The sequence below is a fragment of the Lathamus discolor genome, chromosome 17, assembly GCF_037157495.1.
Source record: "Lathamus discolor isolate bLatDis1 chromosome 17, bLatDis1.hap1, whole genome shotgun sequence".
NCBI lineage: Eukaryota > Metazoa > Chordata > Aves > Psittaciformes > Psittacidae > Lathamus > Lathamus discolor.
The window spans coordinates 7,037,521-7,055,553 of NC_088900.1; the positions used below are offsets into that span (position 1 = coordinate 7,037,521).

The window sequence follows — 18,033 nt, forward strand, 5'->3', positions numbered from 1 at the left end:
AAGCAGGGTTCTGCTTCCGCAGCTTCCTGAGCACGGATCCTGAGGCCTGTGACAGCCACAGAACGGGGTCCGCTCCTCTGGTGAGCGGCCACGCGCTGCTCTTGGCCTGTCAAACACCTTCACGTCATCCTGAGGGGTGAGACAAGTGCGGGTCCTGCCAAGCTCCTGCTAGCAGGAGTCGGGGCTGTGTCGTCAGGAAGCAGGGATGGGGTGGCTCCCGCTCTGTCCTATGGGCAGCTGAGTATTCTGGTCACGTAAAGCAGGTTTGGGGCTTTTGTGTTTTGCTTGGCAGGAGCAGATACACAGGAGCCTTCCTCTGAGGAAGCAGTGAGAGGAGGAGATTCTCTTCTGCCTGGCTAAGGGAGATGCAGAGGACATCCCCGCCTCAAACGTCCTTCTCCCCTCAGGGGGCTCGCTGTCAGATGAGCATTGACAACCACTGAGGGCTGGAACAGGCTCCTTTTTTGTGGTGGTGGGCTTTTCATATTGATGTTCTGTTCATATTGATGTTCTGTTCATATTGATGTTCTGTTCATGTTGATGTTCTATTGAAACAAGTGCCCCGTTTGCGTTTCCCTCGGTGGGCACCTGTGTTCGCGTTGGGCTGCGGCGGTTGTTGCCAGCCTCTTTGTTCAGACTATGCAGAGTTCTGAAAGTGCAATAAAAGCATTTGTTCTATGTTAGAATGAAAACGCTTCCTTGGTGGTTTCACTGCGCTCTGGGGGCACGGGGCACGGGCTCGTCTTGGGGCCCCGGGAGGCCACCGGGCCAGGGCTTTCCTGTGCTTTGGCCAAAACCCATCTGTGTTTGGTGCCTCGGAGCAGAGCCCGGCACGGAGCAGGCGTGCAGGGGAGCAGCTCCTGAGGAAGCGCCTGCGTTCGCTGTCAGTGCCAGATTCTCCCTGGAGCCCTGAATCTCTCTGAGCCCTTTCCCGCTGCAAGCTCCACTGCAGGAGCTCAGGGGCTTTTGGAAGGAGTCTGCGTTTAGTGAGGAAAAAGGAGGGGCAACTGCTCCCTTCCTGCCTCCAAAACCGCCGTTTTCTTCATTAATGGAGAACTGAAGCACTGAATTACCTATTGAGCTGATGCCATGACCCCGTGTTGTAATGACACCCTTCTGCCTGCTGCTGCTGGCTCTGCCCTGACCAAGCACAGATTTCTTGTCAGCAGCACAGGAGGAGGGGGCAGACCCAGAGCGACACACGCAGGGGTGAGGTTTTATCCCTGCACGTTGGGCGCACGTCCCCAGGACTCAGCACCAAACTCAGTGTAAGGAGCAGAGCTCTCAGAATGGGGATTGCCAGCGCGGTCCCACCCTGCTGTCGGCGCGCAGCTCCCTGTTGTTCAGGAGGGAACAGCTCCCGAGGGGTAATCCTGCACCCTCCTGGAGGTTTTACATGAGGCAGAGGTGTCATTGCCTGCAGGGACTGTTGGGGCCCCAACGGCCAGGCCTGGGTCGGGCCCTGGGATGCTGCAGAGCTGCTGCTGCTTTCTCTGCTTTGTCCCCCATTGCGGTGATGGAGAGCAGAGAAAGGAGACCTCCAGCCTGCTTCTCAGGGGGCTTTGGCTGCAGCAGGTGAGAATGTGATGCCTCGCTCGTCCCTCCCAGCCAGCAGGCTTGTCATTTCTAGACAGCGTTTGCAAGGCCGTGTGTCATTGCAGTACGCAGGCGGTAGGATGTGGTTTGGGGAGAGAATCTGGTTCTTCCGACCCTCCCAACATAATGGCTTTGCCCCGTTCTCTGTGGTGCTGCAGGAAGTGAAATGTTCGCATAGCCGAAGCCTGCTTCAAAACACAAAGCAGCAAAGGCTTCCCGAGAGCACAGGTCAGTGCCTGGCAAGTCACGGCGCGTGGGTTGAGCTGGGGCCGTGGGGCGCGCAGCTCTTTGCACAGCACTCTCGCATCCCTTGTTCTTCCTCCCTTGATCCCTTGCTCTTCCCCAGGAAGGGCTGAGCACCTGCCTCTCCCCTCCTTGGCTCGCAGGCCAGCCCCAAGCCCGGGCAGCGTCAGAATCGCCGGGGCACGATCCCTCTCCTCTGGCTGCTTCCTCTCCTCAGTGAGCAAAGTGCGGGTTTCGAAAGGGACCTGGTGGAGGAGAGGGGACTTTGCTTCCCGCAGGAATGCCGGCGTTGGTCAGGGGCTTCCTTTGGAGCAGTCACGCGCCCGCGGCGCTGAGCTGCAGGGATTAAACCAGCGGGGAACTCGGGGTTTAAGCAGTGCTGTAGCAGGGGCTGGCCTCCGTCGGGATGCCGGCTGTTAGTCCAGGCTCGTGGTCCATGCTGCTGGTCGCCCAGGGGCGTGCGAGCAGGCTTTAGTTTTACAGCTGGATCAGGAAAAGGTGGAAGAAATGGTTCAGGAGACCCACGAACAGCCTCAGCTCTTTGCACAGGTAGTGGATGCGGCTGAGGAGCTTCCTGCAGAGGGTCTGTGGCACACTGGCAGCTTTATGTCTTAGCCCCGAGAAGGCGAGGCTACTGCAGGGGAATGCAGCCACCGATGTCCTGCTCTGCAGCAGGAGCCATCTCTGGTACCACCCCATCTCTTGTTTTCCCTCTCCCCTTGTTTTCCACCTTTCCCTCTCCAACTCCCTCCGCAGCCTTTTCCGGACAGACCGAACAGCACTGCCCCTTGCAGCTCCCATCCTCCATCCGCACTCGTGCTGTGCCTCATGCGAGGTGCAGCCGTACACTCAGAGCACAGAAACACGCTGCTGGCAACCGTGATGATTTATTGTGGGTACATCACAGTGATACGGACACGCACGGAGTGAGACGCCACTCCAGAGCGTGGCCATTGACCACAATGGACTTGGCAACGGGGATCTAGCAAGGGATGATGCTACTGCTGCCTCGGCCGCAAGTGGCTCTGCTCCGGTGTCACTGCTGCTGCTCTCCCCCTGCCTTGCTGCCTGCTCGAAGCCCTTGCTCCCTTGGAAGCAGCACCAGCCGATCCCCTCCAGCGCCAGCCGGCGCCCCTAGATGACCAGGTCTGCGGGCCTGGGGAGCGGGTGGCGGGCCGCGGCGGGGGGCTGGCGGCAGGCGGGGGCCGGCGGCGTCGAGGCCGTCGTGGTGCGGGCGCTGCAGGCGAGGAGGAGCCCGCCGGCGGCGAGGAAGGCTCCGGCGAACCAGCCCAGGAACGTGGCCTCCCCGAACTCCCAGCGGGGCACGACGTCGGGGACGCTGCTGTCCCAGAAGTCGAGGACGGTGTTGTAGGCGACCCAGGACACCGGAGCCAGCGTGGCCGCCCCGGCCGTGCCGAACGTCGCTCCCCCGGCGAGCAGGAGCCGCCGCTTCAGCCGGGGCTTGTCCGCGCAGGGGGTCCAGCCCTGCAGCCCCGGCGCGGCCAGGAGGGCCCCCAGCAGCCCCAGCCCGTTGGAGAGGCACATCAGGAGGCGGGAGACGCGCAGCTCGGGGGGCAGCGCCAGGAAGGAGCCGTGCGCCCGGCACTCGACCCCCCGCTCCTCGCGGGCGATGCAGACCTGCCAGAGCCCCATGCTCCACACCTCCAGCTCGTTGAGGTCCAGGCTGAGGCTCTTCCAGAGCGGCACGAAGGTGGTGGCGCAGGAGCAGACCCACCCGAGCAGCGCCAGCAGCATCCCCGCCGCCTGCGCCGGCGCCCGCCAGCTCCCGGCCATGCCCCGGCTCCCGCCGGCCGCTGAGTGCGCGCCGGGCCGGGATGAGCCGCCCTGAGCGGCGGCCGCGGGCATCCGCGCTCGCGGGGCAGCGCGGCCGGGCCGAGCCCCGTTCCGCGGCCGCCGGGGTGTGGCCGCCGTCGTCCTCCCGCCGCCCCGGGCCGGGCGGGTGAAGCCAAGGCGCGCGGGTCCTCGGCCCCCCGGAGCCCCCGGCAGCGCAGCCCCGGCCGCGGCGGGGCCGGGAGGGGACCCCGGGGTGGGAGGCGGGCAGCAGGGAGCCGGCGCCAGGCTCCTCTCGGAGGCGTCGGCCCCATTCACTCCTTAAGTGACTCAGAAGCGGAGCCTTCGGGAGCTGCGCCGAGGACGCAGGGAGGGGGAGGCTTTGCCGCTGCCCAGAGCCGGGCACCGGTGGCCCAGTCCTGCACCCTGACCCGCAGCAGGGACATGGCTCCCGGCGCTGCCCTGGGCGGAGGTGCCCGACCGCCGAAACGCGGACGGGGAAAGCACGGGCAGCGCCGCCGGGAAAATCCCAACCCCAGCGCCCACCCGCCCCCTCCACGCCCCTCCCTGGGGTCCGGCGGCGGATTCATCTTCCCCGGGAGATTAGTGACTAATCCCCCCATCATCTGCCGTCCTTATCAGCGGGGTACTGGGGCCCAGCCTGGAAATTACCAAGTCCTGCTGGTGCCAGGGTCCAGCCCCTGTGAGCGCCAGAGCGGGACATCTCAAGGGGCTCCCAAAAGGAGGGGGTGAAGAAGCCTGGACCGGTCAGGGGAGGGGGGACGTTTTCCAGCCCTTGCCGACCAACCCATCCCCAAGAGCGGAAGGGAAGCATCATCCCGAGAGCAGGGAAATCCACTGGGAAACCCCTCCTGCTCCTTCCGCCTGGCTTTGGGGCGCCTGCTCCTTCTGATTAAATCGTCTCAAGGTAATTGTGCCTGTCGTTGAGGCAGATTAACGGGCCACCTTCTGCTGCTGGAGCAGGATTGGCGGCCGCCGCGAGCTCCCAGTCCTTCCCTCCCACTGGCCACAGCAGAGGATTCCCATCCGCAGCCAGTGGGAAGATGCCCGGTGGCTGCCAGGGCAGAGCGGGAGCCACCACCCGAGGTCAGCGCCCGCCGGTGCGGCGGCCGCTCCGCATGGACGCGAGGTGAGTGCCCCTCGCCCAGGGGTCTGCGCAGGGCAGGGGGCAGGAGGTGCAGCCGGAGCCTGACGTCCTCCATCGCCGCAACGAGGCCGCTGGGCCTGCAGCTTGGCAGGGGCGAGGGGATGCTGGGAGGAGGCGGCGTGTCCGTGCGGCTCATCCCCGCGGCTCGCTGCTCTCCAGGTTGCGTGCCAGGAACGGGACCTCCCATTGCAGCCCCCGCGGGGACCCGGCCGGACAAAGCCTGTCCGGGGAGCGCAGCACTGGGGTCTGTGCCTGCAGCACGGCTGCCTTCCTCCTGCCCAGGGCCGCCTGCCCCTGCTTGCAGCCCATCAGGGAGCTGGCAATCACAGGCAGGGCCCGGGGCACGCACGGAGCGCGGCTGCGGGCGCTCGCCCGGACCTTGCCCACTGCCGAGGCTGCTCCCGGCGGAGGCGGGCACCTCCTTGCCGGCCTCTGCAATGCAATTACGGCCCCTAATGGGCTTAGCCATCTGGTGCCAGCCTGTGGCCGCCCGGGCACTGCTCCATGGCTGGTACACGCGCTGCCGGGCAAGGGCAGCCGCAGCAGACCCTGCCCCTTGGAGAGGCACCCTCCATGTCCACAGTAACCCTCTGCTTTGTGTGCTCCACGGCAGGACCCTGTGCCCAGCCCGGGGCTGAGCCCCGGCTCCGGCCCCGCCATGGTGCTCCCCTGCACCCACAACAGCATTGCCAGCGGCCGGCCGGCACTCGAGGAGCCCCGCGGCCGCAGCAACTCCATCCCCGCGGCGCAGACCCCCACCGCCAAGCACATGCTGGCCTACCTGCCGCGGCCGCCCACCGACACGAGCCGCTACGGCACCTTCCCCCAGAAGGTAGGGACCGGATTGCACCGGGGCTCTGGGGCATCCTCCGGGCAGGATGCCACCGCGGTGCTGCCCGAGGTCATTGCTCACCAATGGGCTCCTTTCCCCCCCTGCAGCCCGATCCCCCGGCTGCCCCCAGCGCTCCAGCGGAGGACAGCCGCCCGCAAGCCACCACCACTGCCAAGAGAAGCGTCCTGATGCCAAACCACCCGTCCCCACCCCGCCACAGCAGCATCACCCCCGGTGAGCCGTTCCTGCTGCGGAGCCGCGGCAGCGTGGCCGCCCCACACCATGCCGGTGACCTGCCCTGGTGCCCGCCGGCCACCGCGCAGGAGAGCAGTGCCCGCTGGTGCCCGCTGCACGCCCTGAGCGTGGCCAACATCCCCGGCTCGGTGCGCGGCAGGACCCCTGCCCGCAGCAGCGCTGCCACCGCCGTGCCCGCCGCCGAGGGGCTGCAGGGCCGGCGCCGCAGGCTGCTGGAGGAGGACGGCCCCGTGCTCCAGGCTGGCAAGCGGCAGCGGCAGCGCTACGTGACGAAGGTGGGCAAGTGCCAGGTGAACCTGGGCAACATCCAGGAGAAGAAGCGGTTCCTCTCGGACATCTTCACCACCATCGTGGACCTCAAGTACCGCTGGTTCCTCTTCGTCTTCATGATGTGCTACATCGTCACCTGGGTGGCGTTTGGCACCATCTACTTCTTCGACGCCTGGGTGCGGGGCGATGTCGGGCACCGGGGCGATCCCGAGTGGCCGGCGTGCATCGAGAACATCGACGGCTTCGTGTCCGCCTTGCTCTTCTCGGTGGAAAGCCAGCGCACCATCGGCTACGGCTCCCGGATGGTGACGGCCAACTGTGCCGAGGGCGTCATCCTGCTGATGGCACAGTCCATCGTGGGCTCCATGATCGACGCCCTGATGGTGGGCTGCATGTTTGTCAAGATCTCCCGGCCCAAGAAGCGCGCCCAGACCCTCATCTTCAGCAAGAACTGCGTCATCTCCCGGCGGGATGAGCGGCTCTGCCTCATGTTCCGTGTGGGGGACCTGCGGGACAGCCACATGGTGGACGCCAAGATCCGGGCCAAGCTCATCAAGTCTCGGCAGACGGCCGAGGGCGAGTTCATCCCCCTGGAGCAGTCGGAGCTGAACCTGGGCTACGACACGGGCGAGGACCGCCTGTTCCTGGTGGAGCCGCAGATCATCTGCCACGTCATCAACCACCGCAGCCCCTTCTGGGACATGTCGGCAGAGTCGCTGCGCCGGGAGCAGTTCGAGATCATCATCATCCTCGAGGGCATCGTGGAAGCCACAGGTGGGTCTATGGGGCCGGGGAGGGAACCTGGGCTTGGGGCCGGCATCCCCCCAGCAGTGGGTGACCAGGGCTGGAGACCCCCCTGAGTGGCTTGTTGGGGCACCCCGGCACTGAGGTGCTGCCTCACCCCAGGGATGACGTGCCAAGCCCGCACCTCGTACACGGAGGATGAGATCCTCTGGGGGTACCGCTTCGAGCCCTGCATGTCCCTGGAGAAAGGCGCCTTCCGGGTGGACTACAGCCGCTTCGAGATGACCTTCGAGGTGCAGACCCCGGCGGCCAGCGCCAAGGAGCTGCACGAGCTGAAGGAGCTGGAGCAGCAGGAGCACTCCACGCTCAGCCTCTACTGGGACCACCTCCTGCAGCCCTGCGCGCTGCCAGGGCCCCCGGAGGATGCTCTGCCAGGGCTGAGCATCCCCGGGAGCCGGGACGAGCTGCTGGAGAGGGGGGGCAGCGCCTGAGCTGGGTGGGTGCCCAGCACCAACAGTGCCATAGCCCACCCTCGGCCCCGGGGCGCAAAGCAGGACAGGGGGTGATGGACGGGTGATGGATCGGTGATGGACGGGTGATGCATGGGTGATGGACCGGTGATGGACGGGTGATGGATGGGTGATATACCGGTGATGGACCGGTGATGGACATCTCCACATTAAACCCTCCCCACCAATAAAGGAGCTCTGTGTGTGTGCTGTGTTGGTGGGGGCTGTTCACACCAGCACTGGGTGTGAGGCAGGAGGGCAGGGCGGCCAGAGCCCAACCACCCCATCCTGTGCACAGGATGAGACCGCACACAGGGCTCCAGAATCCCCGTCTTTGCCCCATGGACCCAGCCATCGCCCCACAGCACCCCCATCCCATGGCATCCCCTGGGCCCTCCTCCGCATCACGGAACTGTCACAGCCGGGGGGCGAGGCTGGGGCACGGCCCGGTGGGCTGAAAGCAATGGAGTTCACCAGTTAATGGGGTGAGCCTGTGCTCCAGTGCCCAAAGGGGCTGCAGGGAACCTGGAGAGGGGCTTGGGACAGGGGCCTGTAGGGACAGGCCAAGGGGAATGGCTTGAACCTGCCCGAGGGGAGACTGAGCTGAGCTCTTAGGCAGAAGCTCTTCCCTGTGAGGGTGCTGAGGTGCTGGCACAGGGTGCCCAGAGAAGCTGTGGCTGCCCCATCCCTGGCAGTGCTCAAGGCCAGGTTGGACACAGGGGCTTGGAGCAAGCTGCTCCAGTGGAAGGGGTCCCTGCCCGGGGCAGGGGTTGGGGCTGGAGCAGCTTTAAGGTCCCTTCCAACCCAGTCTGTGCTGGATCAGTACAGTGAAGCTGCTGCATGGGCGCCTTGGGCGCGCACACACACACAGACACACAGAGACACAGACACAGGCACAGACACAGACACAGGCACACACGCACACACACACACAGACACACACGCACACACACGTTGCAACTCAACCCCAAACCCACGCCCTTTCGAACGGCAAAGCCTATACCCAGAGAGCACGGTGCCTTTCCACCATCGTCATGCCCTGCGAGCAGGGGCCCAGAAAACCGAAGCACCACCCCACTGGTGACGCCTAAAGGCTTCATTCCCATGTTAATCAGACTCGTTAGGGCGCAAATGGCGCTGGCTCCGCCGGCGCGCTCCCGGCTCCTCCGCAGGGGCTCTCGTCCCGCTCCGCTACCGGACGTTACCGGCCCTCCGCGCCGCCAGGGGGAAGCACCTCCCGCCTCCGTGCGCCACTCCAGCCGCTCCTCAATAGCACCCCCCCCTTCTTCCGGCGCATGGTGCTGACGTCAGTTGCAGCGCGACGCGGTGACGCGCAGTGCTGTCCGGCGGCGGCGGAGGTGGAGGTGAGTGGTGGCCGCGGGCCCGGAGCCCCTTCTCCGGCCTCGGCCTCGGCGGCGCGGCCGCTCCGCTGCGGCGCTTGAGTGCCCGCCTCGCGGCCCGGGGCCGGCCTCGCGCTGCCAGCGGCTCTCCCCGCAGCCCGGCCCCCCCGCATGGCGCGGCGCTGACGGGAGATGACCGACCAGGAGAACAACAACAGCATCTCCAGCAACCCCTTCGCCGCCCTCTTCGGCTCCGTCGCCGCCGCGAAGCACTTCGCCGCCGTCCAGAAGCAGCAGCAGCTGCGGCAGCTGACAGGTGCGGGGCCGGCGGGGGCGGGGGGGGCCGTCCCCACCGGGGCGCTGAGCGCCTTCCTTCCCCCGGTGCTTGCAGGCGATGAGACCTCGGTCAGCCAGGATGACTCCGACAACAGCGTCTCCGAGAGCCTGGACGACTGCGACTACTCGGTGGCCGAGATCAGCCGCTCGTTCCGCTCGCAGCGGGAGCTGTGTGAGCAGCTCAACATCAACCACATGATCCAGAGGATCTTCCTCATCACCCTCGACAACAGTGAGCGCTGGAGCCATTCCCCAGCACCAGAGGGTGGTTCTGAGCTGGGGAGCTCCCCATGAATGGCAGGGAGCAGGGAGCTGGGGGGGGAACATCACTGTGCCTTCAGATTCCGCTGCCCCGGCACAGTCTGTGTCCCTCTGCTTGAAACGGGTCCCTCCATGTCTCTCTCAGGTGACCCCAGCATGAAGAGCGGGAATGGGATCCCAGCACGCTGTGTCTACCTGGAAGAAATGGCTGCGGACCTGGATGCCCAGGACTGGCTGGACATGGACAACGTGGAGCAGGTAGGGCCACCTGCCGCAGGCTCCAGGTCTTCTGCTGCTGTGGCACTAGGAACTGTGTTTCCTTGTGGCACATCCCAGATGCAGCCTGCCTGCTGATGCTCTTAAGAGAGTGGAGACTGTGGTGGAGCTCTCAGCTTAGTGCTCTGTTACCTTAGGAGGGATGGAGAGAGCTTTTCCGAGCATAAACAAGGAGGTGCCAGGGGGCTGTTTCCCGGAGGGGTTGTCTCCCTGGCCTCACTTCCCACCCACCTCTGCCCAGGCCCTGTTCGCCCGCTTGCTGCTGCAGGAGCCTGGAAGCCACCTGATTCACATGACCTCCAGCAGCACACAGAACCTCTCTGCCGACCGGGACGCCGGGGAGAGGCAGATCCTGCGCTACCTCTATGCCTGTTTCCAGAGGGCAAGAGAAGAGGTTGGCAGGGGTTGCAGAGGAGGAGGGCGACTTTGTCGCTCGGCATTTTGGGCTGAGGTGACTGAGCTGAGCTTTTAGAGGCCAGAAGCAGATGCCAGGGCCCCGACTCTGTCTCTTTGTGCAGATAACCAAGGTCCCAGAGAACCTGCTGCCCTTTGCCGTGCGCTGCCGGAACCTGACCGTGTCAAATACTCGCACTGTGTTCCTCACCCCGGAGATTTACGTCAACCAGAACGTGTACGAGCAGCTGGTGGACTTGATGCTGGAGGCACTGAGAGGGGCCCGTAAGTCCAGCTGAGTGGAGCAGAGCTTGGGCTGCCCCTGGTCCTAAAAGGGAAGGCAGCGTTTAGGCTACAGCACCTGTAGCACGCTGCGATCCTTGCTTCTGTGCCAGAGTTTGAAGACATGACTGAGTTTCTGGAGGAGGTCATAGAGGCCTTAACGATGGACGAGGAGGTGCGGACGTTCGGGGAGGTGATGGTTCCCGTGTTTGACATCCTGCTGGGCAGAATCAAGGACCTGGACCTCTGCCAGATCCTGCTCTACACATACCTCGACGTGCTCCTCTACTTCACCAAGCAGAAGGACACAGCAAAGGTGGTTGCATCAGCCTGGTCAGGAACTCCCCACAGGTTCTCCTCTCAGCAGTGTGTTTGTAGGACCTAATCTGGGGAGGTCAAACAGCAGTTCTGTGTATTAACACCATGTGTGTGCTCTTTTACCCCTCTCCTCCCCTCTTTTTGCCTGGCCCAAAGCTGTCAGTTTGTGTTTGTTTTCATTTCACTGGGATTTTGCACAGCTGTCAGCGTGCCCTGCCATGTCCTCCAGGTTTTTGCAGGCTACATCCAGCCCAAGGATCCCAGCAATGGACAGATGTACCAGAAGACTTTGCTAGGCACCATCTTAAACATCTCCTGCCTGCTGAAGACCCCCGGTGTCGTGGAGAACCATGGCTACTTCCTGAACCCATCCCGATCCAGCCCGCAGGAGATCAAAGTGCAGGAGTCCAACATCCATCAGGTGAGCTGAAGCACAACAGTGCTTCCCGGTGTGTTTGAGTGGCCTCTGGGTGCCTGAGAGTTAGAGATGTGGTATCAGGGCTTGAGTTCCACCCCTGGCTCCTTCATAATCCCTCAAACGCGTTCTGTTCCTGAATAGTTTATGGCCCAGTTCCATGAGAAGATCTACCAGATGCTGAAGAACCTGTTGCAGCTGTCCCCAGAGACAAAGCACAGGATCCTCTCCTGGCTGGGAAACTGCCTCCACGCCAACGCGGGACGCACCAAGATCTGGGCAAACCAGATGCCAGAGATCTTCTTCCAGATGTATGCCTCGGATGCCTTCTTCCTCAACCTGGGAGCTGCCCTCTTGAAGCTCTGCCAGCCCTTCTGCAAACCCAAATCTGCCAGGCTGCTGACCTTCAACCCTACCTACTGTGCCCTGAAGGAGCTGAACGAAGAGGAGAGGAGGAGTAAGAACGTACACATGAAAGGTGCGCCCAGACCTTGGGGGAGCAAGGGAAAGACAAGGGGAATCTCCTCGGCTCCCTGCTGCTCCCAGTAGTGCCCTCCCCACATGTGTGGATGAAGGGAGAAGACTGGGGAGGAGCGAGGGGAGAACTGAGCACAAAGAACAGGCTGCCCGGAGTCACCAGCCATTCTATGTCTTCAGCAGGGGCCCTCCTGAGCTCTTGACAGAGACACTTTTCATTCCAGGTCTGGAAAAGGAAACTTGTTTGATACCCGCTGTGAGTGAGCAGGAGCCTGAGTTTGCCAACAGCTACAACCTGGTGACAGAAAACCTGGTCCTCACACAGTACACCCTTCACTTGGGCTTTCACAGGTGGGTGCTCGCAGGTACCCCCAGTGCTGTTCCCAGCCCTGTGCTAAGCCCTCAGTGAATACTCAGAATGCAGAGCCGGCAGCTTGAACTGCTGAGTACCAAGCACTGAAGTTTTGGCCTCAGGCTAACTGAAATTGGAAGGAATTCCATTTGCTGGTGCTCACAGGCAGTGCTGACAGTCCATCAGGTGCCACACTGCTTATAGAAACCTGAGAGCCAAGTGCTGGGTGCCGTGGGCTGCTCGCCTTCCCCTCTCCTCAGGGAACAGGCTGCAGGCATCTCACTTCTCCCCTAGAAAGCCTCTGCGTCAGAGCTCCTGCCCCTGCGAGCTGCCCAAACCAAGCTGCATGGGAAGCAGAGACCGGTTCCTGCTGTCCACTTCCAGGAAAGGGTTTCTCTGGACACTGTAGCACACTGTTTCTTTCAGCTTCCCTCTGCAAATGGTTGCCTGGATACACTGAGGTCACCTCTGATCCCAGCACTGTCCCCTTCTGGTTGATTCTCTAAATATAGAACTCAATGGAAAAGTTCCACAAGTGGCTTGTTGCTGGGAAACTGCCTGTGTCACTCTGCACGCTGCTGCATCCCTGACCATGGCACCACAGCGGGGTTGTCCAGACCACTCCACAGACCACTGCCATTCCTCAGCAGGCTCTGGGGTCCCCCAAGCCCCTGCTTGCCTTTCCCTAAAGGCTTCCTATTGCTGGTGTCCTAAAGAGATTATCCCCAGGAAAGGGTTTGAGTGTGACTGGCAGAGCAGGATAAAGCCCGTGCTGTTCTCGGGCAGTCTGCAGTCTTCTCTCACCTCCTCGCCTTGTTTTCGGGTAGGTTGCACGACCAGATGGTAAAGATAAACCAAAGCCTTCACCGCCTGCAAGTAGCGTGGCGAGAAGCTCAGCAGAGCTCCAGCCCTGCTGCCGACAGCCTCAGGGAGCAGTTTGAGCGCCTCATGACCATCTATCTGTCCACCAAGACGGCCGTGACGGAGCCGCAGATGCTGCAGAACTGCCTGAACCTGCAGGTGTCCATGGCGGTTCTGCTGGTGCAGTTGGCCGTGGGGAACCGCGGGACGGAGCCGCTGGAGCTCACCTTCCCTCTGCCCGCGGTGCAGGACAGCGCCTTGGCCTATGTACCGGGTGAGACCCTCGTGCTGTGCTGCTAACCCTGCACAGGGCCTGGGTGTGCATGGGCAGGCCTGGGTCCTGAGGGTGTGCGCAGCACCTCCTCACTGAGGTGCTTAAGGGACATTCTGCCCTTGGAAAGAAGGTGCTGGGATGTGTAGGGGATGTCGGCTGCAACTTGTCAGAAGCTCTGAAGGCAGCTGGGACCTCCAGGGTAACTTACAGGCTGTGATCCTGGTGCCCTCCAGATGAGCACTGCGAGAGCTGACCCCAGCAGGGCATGGCGCTGCAAACTTCCACTAAATACCGTCTCAATTTACTGTTCTCTCCATGCGCAAAGTCCTCCTTGTGTCCTCTGTTGTCTCGAGATGTGTGTAACTGTGTACGGTGGGCAGACAGCTGCTGGGAGAGATGGACTGAATCCCATGTGGATCAGGCTGGGCTTCCCTCATGTCTGGGGTGTTCCGACACAGTCAGTTAGCTCCCAAAGCTTTAATCAGAAAGGGGGTGATGGGAGGAGAGTGGATGGGAGGCTGAGAAGGGGTGAGAAGAGCTGCCCCTCACGAGGAGCTCATGCACAGTCTCTGTTTACAGAATTCTTTGCTGATAATTTGGGTGACTTCTTCATTTTCCTGCGGCGTTTTGCTGATGACATCTTGGAGACGTCCGCAGATTCCCTGGAGCACATCCTTCACTTTGTCACTGTGTTCATGGGTGATGTGGAGAGGTACGTACAGCCACGGTGCGAGCCCTGTGTGCCTGCAGAGCTCCAAAGGGGGACTCGGAGGGGAAGCTGCAGGAGAGGCATGGGGGCTTGGTTTATGCAGCCATGAGTGGGTTTATCCCTTTGGAAAAGCTCAGTCCTGCCTGTAGGAGGTACAGGGAATGCGGCCCTGCCCGAAGGACCCAGGCGTCACACGAGGTGTAGATGGGATTCAACATCTAAATACTTGTTTGGTCATATTCCACCGGAGCCTCGTCAGCTGGAGCCCCTCTGGTCCGTGCTAGAGGAAGGCACTGGGATCGATCTGTTTGGAGTATCTCTGCGGGGGCTCCTGGGGGAGCTGAGCAGGCCTGAGCAGTGGTACCGATCCTGCCGGTACGACACCGCCGCGGACACTGCCTCTCTGCTCTTCTTTCTTTATCCTTGTGTGTAAACGCAGCAGGGTCCTGGACGCTTCACTTGGTTGGCAGCTCCTGCTGCTCCCGCTGGCCCTGGCAGAGGGAGGCTGTGGCTCTTCCTGCCTCGGGCAGGGGGTTCGGCTTCTGCTCCATGTGTGTGGCAGACAAGAGCTGTACCCTCACCTCGGTGATTTGCACTGGGCAGGAGGTGAAGTGCTTTGGATTTGCGGAGTAAACGAGAAGTTTGCTTGGGAGCAAACAAGTCACTGCGGGCTGTGAGCTGTTCCCACTGCCGGAAAGCCGCTGCGGGAGGGATGGAAGCAACAGCTTTGCCATTCCCACACTCTCTGCCCTCCCTGTCTGGTTTAACAGTGGTATTGAGTGCGTGCCTTTGCCCGTGGCTCCAGTATTGGGAGTAAGCTCTGGACACCAGCATTAGCTTTACAGTCACCAGCAAGGTGGCGCTCCTGCAGGGATGGGCGCAGCTCCTGGAGCAGTCCCTGATCCCGCACCCTCCTGACGTGCTGGATTTGCTCTTTTTCTCTTGCAGGATGAAGAACCCCCACCTGCGAGCCAAGCTGGCAGAAGTGCTGGAAGCTGTGATGCCTCACCTGGACCAGGCGCAGAACCCGCTCGTCTCGAGTGTGTTCCACCGCAAGCGCGTGTTCTGCTCATACCAGAACGCTGCCCGCTTGGCCGAGGCGCTCATCAGAGTCTTTGTGGATATCGAGTTTACGGGTGAGCACCAGAGGGAAGAGCTCTTCCCCCTGCAGCAGCTGCAGGGGGAGTGTCTCCAGGGTTTGAACCAAATCTGTTCTGGCGTTAAGCTGCTTGGCTGCATCAGGCTGGTGGCATTCCAGCACAACGTTGGTATTCCCAAACTTCTGGCTTGTGCAGAGCTGTGTATCCAGAGAGGATAACTTCCGGGGCTCAAGCTTTCCAGCTTTGCAATGCTGTAGCATTGGATTCTCGCCTGTCCCCTTGCAGAGTGGGGTCAGTTGTACTGTGACATTGCCTGTGCCCACTGCTGTGTGGAAAGCTGTTTCTTTGCCTGTGTGTAGGTGATCCGCACCAGTTCGAGCAGAAGTTTAACTACCGCCGCCCCATGTACCCCATCCTGAGGTACATGTGGGGCACGGATTCCTACCGGCAGAGCATAAAGGTGAGGCGGGAGTGCATTGGGAAGCGTGTGTGTGCAGCTCTGTAGGGAGCATGCCGGCCTGGGCTCTCCCATAGCGCTCAACACGTGCTCCTTCCTTCCAGGCTCTGGCTGATTATGCCTCAGAGAACCTGGAGGCAATGAACCCCCCTCTCTTCTTGCGCTTCCTCAACTTGCTCATGAACGATGCCATTTTCCTGCTGGATGAAGCCATACAGGTAGGGCTGAGCATCCTGAAGAGGAGCTCAGGGGCTTTGTCAGATCCAGCATGAAGCATGCTGGAGTCGCAAGGAAGTTTCCCTGCTGCTCATCCGGACACAGCCAGACTTTAAACAACCTCTGGGGGTTTTGAGTATCAAATCCCCTTGGCCACGCTGCAGGTGTGGTCCTGACAAAGCCCCTTTGTCTCCAGGGTATTCTCCTTCGGGGTTTATGAGGTGTTCCTCTGGTGCCAGCCCAGTGCAGGACAGGGCTGGCTTTGCCACCACTGCCCATTTGCCAGCCTGTTCCCTGCCTTGTCTTTGTAGTACCTCAGTAAGATCAAGGTTCAGCAGATCGAGAAGGACCGTGGTGAGTGGGACAGCCTGTCCCCAGAGGCTCGCCGCGAGAAGGAGTCCAGCTTGCAGATGTTTGGTCAGCTGGCACGCTTCCACAACATCATGTCCAATGAAACCATAGGCACACTGGCCTTCCTCACCTCCGGTAGGGAGAGCAAAAACCCCTGCTGGGACCTGGGGCCCGGGTGGCTCTGGAGCTCAGGGAACTGCTGCTTTCTGTTCCAGAAATTAAGTCCCTGTTTGTGCACCCATTCCTCGCGGAGCGCATCATCTCCATGCTCAACTACTTCCTGCAGCACCTGGTTGGGCCGAAAATGGGAGCTTTGAAAGTGAAGGATTTCAGCGAGTTTGACTTCAAGCCACAGCAGCTCGTGTCTGACATCTGTACCATCTACCTGAACCTTGGGTATGTGACGGGGAGAGCTGGTCCATGGAGTGGCAGGAGACGTCCTGGGGATACTGTGGCGGGCAGAGGCCTTTGGTGGGCCGGTTGGCAGCATGCCATGCTCTTCTGTGACAATCTTAACGTCAGTGACCCCAGGGAGTCAGATGCAGCTCAGGTAGCAGGGGTGGAAAGCTAAACACTATTGTGGTTACGTTCATACCGTGGGTCACTCTGGAGAGGACCTGGGGGAAGTGCTTCATTGCAGTCAGGCTTTTCTCTAGCTCTGAGTTCTCTGCTGGGGTAGTGCTGCTGTCCTGGGGACTGTGTTTTGCAGCCGATGCACGTGGATTCTTAAACCTCTGCTCTCTTTCCACCTGCGGCCCAGGGATGAGGAAAACTTCTGTGCCACGGTGCCCAAGGATGGCCGCTCCTACTCGCCAACGCTCTTCGCCCAGACCGTCCGCGTCCTGAAGAAGATCAACAAGCCCGGGAACATGATCGTGTCCTTCAGCAACCTGGCCGAGAGGATCAAGGTGAGAACCCCACTGAATTTAGGCACACAGAAAAGGAGGGACTGGTTCCTGTGATGTGGTTGTTCTGCCTGTGTATCCCTGTGTCTTGCTGGGGGGAGGGATTTCTGGGAACAGGGCTTCGTCTGAGGCTCCCATGGGGCAGCACCCACCAGTAAACGCTTTAGCTGTGGGCTAGGAGCAAACCTGGGCTTTAAAGAACCAGGAGCCCCAGCGGCTGAAGGCTCCCCATGTCCCCCAGTCTCTTGCAGACCGGCAGCAGCAGGAGGAGGAGACGTACGCAGATGCCTGTGACGAGTTCCTGGATCCCATCATGAGCACACTGATGTCTGACCCCGTGATCCTGCCCTCGTCCCGCGTCACCGTGGACCGCTCGACTATAGCCCGGCACCTCCTCAGGTATGCGGCTCTTTTGGAGGCCTGTCTCACTTATCCCCTGCCTCCTCCTGGCCTCTCCTCCTCCTCGTCTTATTTCTAGCACTGGGACTGTCCGAATGATCCCCTCCGTGCTTTGTCTTTCAGCGATCAGACAGACCCTTTCAACCGGAGCCCCCTCACCATGGACCAGATCAGACCAAACACAGAGCTTAAAGAGAAGATCCAGCGGTGGCTTGCAGAGAGGAAGAAGCAGAAGGAGGAGCTGGACGATACGCTGAACTGAAAACAGGGATCTTGGCCCTAGACCTACAATCATTGGCCAGATCAATGCCTCGTGGGGCCGTGGCTGGAGCTCCAGAGCAAGTCGCTACCTTGACTGAGAATGCACCGTGTCAGCGTCTCTCCTTGGACCTTCCCTTTCCTCCCTTGTTCTGTCTCTTCCTTTCGAGACTTACTGTTTAATACTAAGACTTTCCACTGCACTACAGCTTTGAGCCTCTCCCTCGGGAAGAGCACAGCATCTCTGCGTGGCCTCGGGCCCCGGCCCTCTCCCACCCACCTATTCTTTCCCAGCGACGCCAAACCCTTCCCCCTGTTCTGTTCCTTCTGTGCCCATAGGCGCGGGGCGAAGGCGCCGCTGTCCCCAGGGTCAGGCGTGGGGCGGTTGTGCCAACTTGTACGTGCTGGTTCGGTCTCCTGATGCCCGCTGCGGCCAGGACGGTGCTGGAAATTAAAGGTGGAGATGATCCCGGAGCTGGTGCTGGCGTCCGGCGGCGGCGGGGCGGGGGGGGAGCGGCACCGGCACCGGCACCGGCACCGGCACCGCCGGGTCTCGAACTCGCGGCTGCCGCGGCGGCGCGCCCCGCCCCGCGCACGTGGCCGGGGGGCTTTGCGGGCTGCCCGCGCAGCTGCCTGATCGGAGAG

General features: G+C 61.7%; 3 protein-coding genes and 1 long non-coding RNA gene across 6 annotated transcripts; 3 read left to right on the top strand and 1 right to left on the bottom strand.

The window, feature by feature from the left end:
• Nucleotides 1–13: 13 nt before the first annotated feature.
• Nucleotides 14–692, top strand: LOC136023185 (uncharacterized). The gene is made up of 2 exons (XR_010616515.1): nt 14–136; nt 293–692. It is a non-coding gene; the product is annotated as an uncharacterized LOC136023185 (long non-coding RNA).
• A 2,015-nt stretch (nt 693–2,707) lies between these two features.
• CLDN25 (claudin 25) lies at nt 2,708–3,686 on the bottom strand. Its single transcript, XM_065697076.1, has one exon. The coding sequence runs from the start codon at nt 3,631–3,633 to the stop codon at nt 2,974–2,976; it is 660 nt and encodes a 219-aa protein (XP_065553148.1). The 5' UTR covers nt 3,634–3,686; the 3' UTR covers nt 2,708–2,973.
• Nucleotides 3,687–3,769: 83 nt separating this feature from the next.
• Nucleotides 3,770–7,594, top strand: LOC136022983 (G protein-activated inward rectifier potassium channel 4-like). The gene is made up of 4 exons (XM_065696962.1): nt 3,770–4,780; nt 5,412–5,630; nt 5,738–6,929; nt 7,062–7,594. Exons 2-4 carry the CDS (start codon nt 5,457–5,459, stop codon nt 7,388–7,390), a joined length of 1,695 nt encoding a protein of 564 aa, XP_065553034.1. The 5' UTR covers nt 3,770–4,780; nt 5,412–5,456; the 3' UTR covers nt 7,391–7,594.
• Nucleotides 7,595–8,683: 1,089 nt separating this feature from the next.
• Nucleotides 8,684–17,862, top strand: UBE4A (ubiquitination factor E4A). 3 transcript variants are annotated; one of them, XM_065697115.1, is made up of 20 exons: nt 8,684–8,772; nt 8,906–9,064; nt 9,140–9,316; nt 9,491–9,603; nt 9,863–10,015; nt 10,140–10,299; nt 10,410–10,612; nt 10,844–11,035; nt 11,174–11,507; nt 11,731–11,857; nt 12,686–12,993; nt 13,573–13,705; nt 14,651–14,838; nt 15,162–15,262; nt 15,364–15,477; nt 15,787–15,961; nt 16,042–16,222; nt 16,587–16,734; nt 16,973–17,130; nt 17,254–17,862. In XM_065697115.1, exons 2-20 carry the CDS (start codon nt 8,941–8,943, stop codon nt 17,390–17,392), a joined length of 3,228 nt encoding a protein of 1,075 aa, XP_065553187.1. In that variant the 5' UTR covers nt 8,684–8,772; nt 8,906–8,940; the 3' UTR covers nt 17,393–17,862. The 3 variants fall into 3 exon arrangements, with proteins under 3 accessions (XP_065553187.1, XP_065553190.1, XP_065553189.1); XM_065697118.1 differs by having other exon boundaries at nt 8,712–8,766; XM_065697117.1 differs by lacking the exon at nt 8,684–8,772 and having other exon boundaries at nt 8,797–9,064.
• Nucleotides 17,863–18,033: the final 171 nt, after the last annotated feature.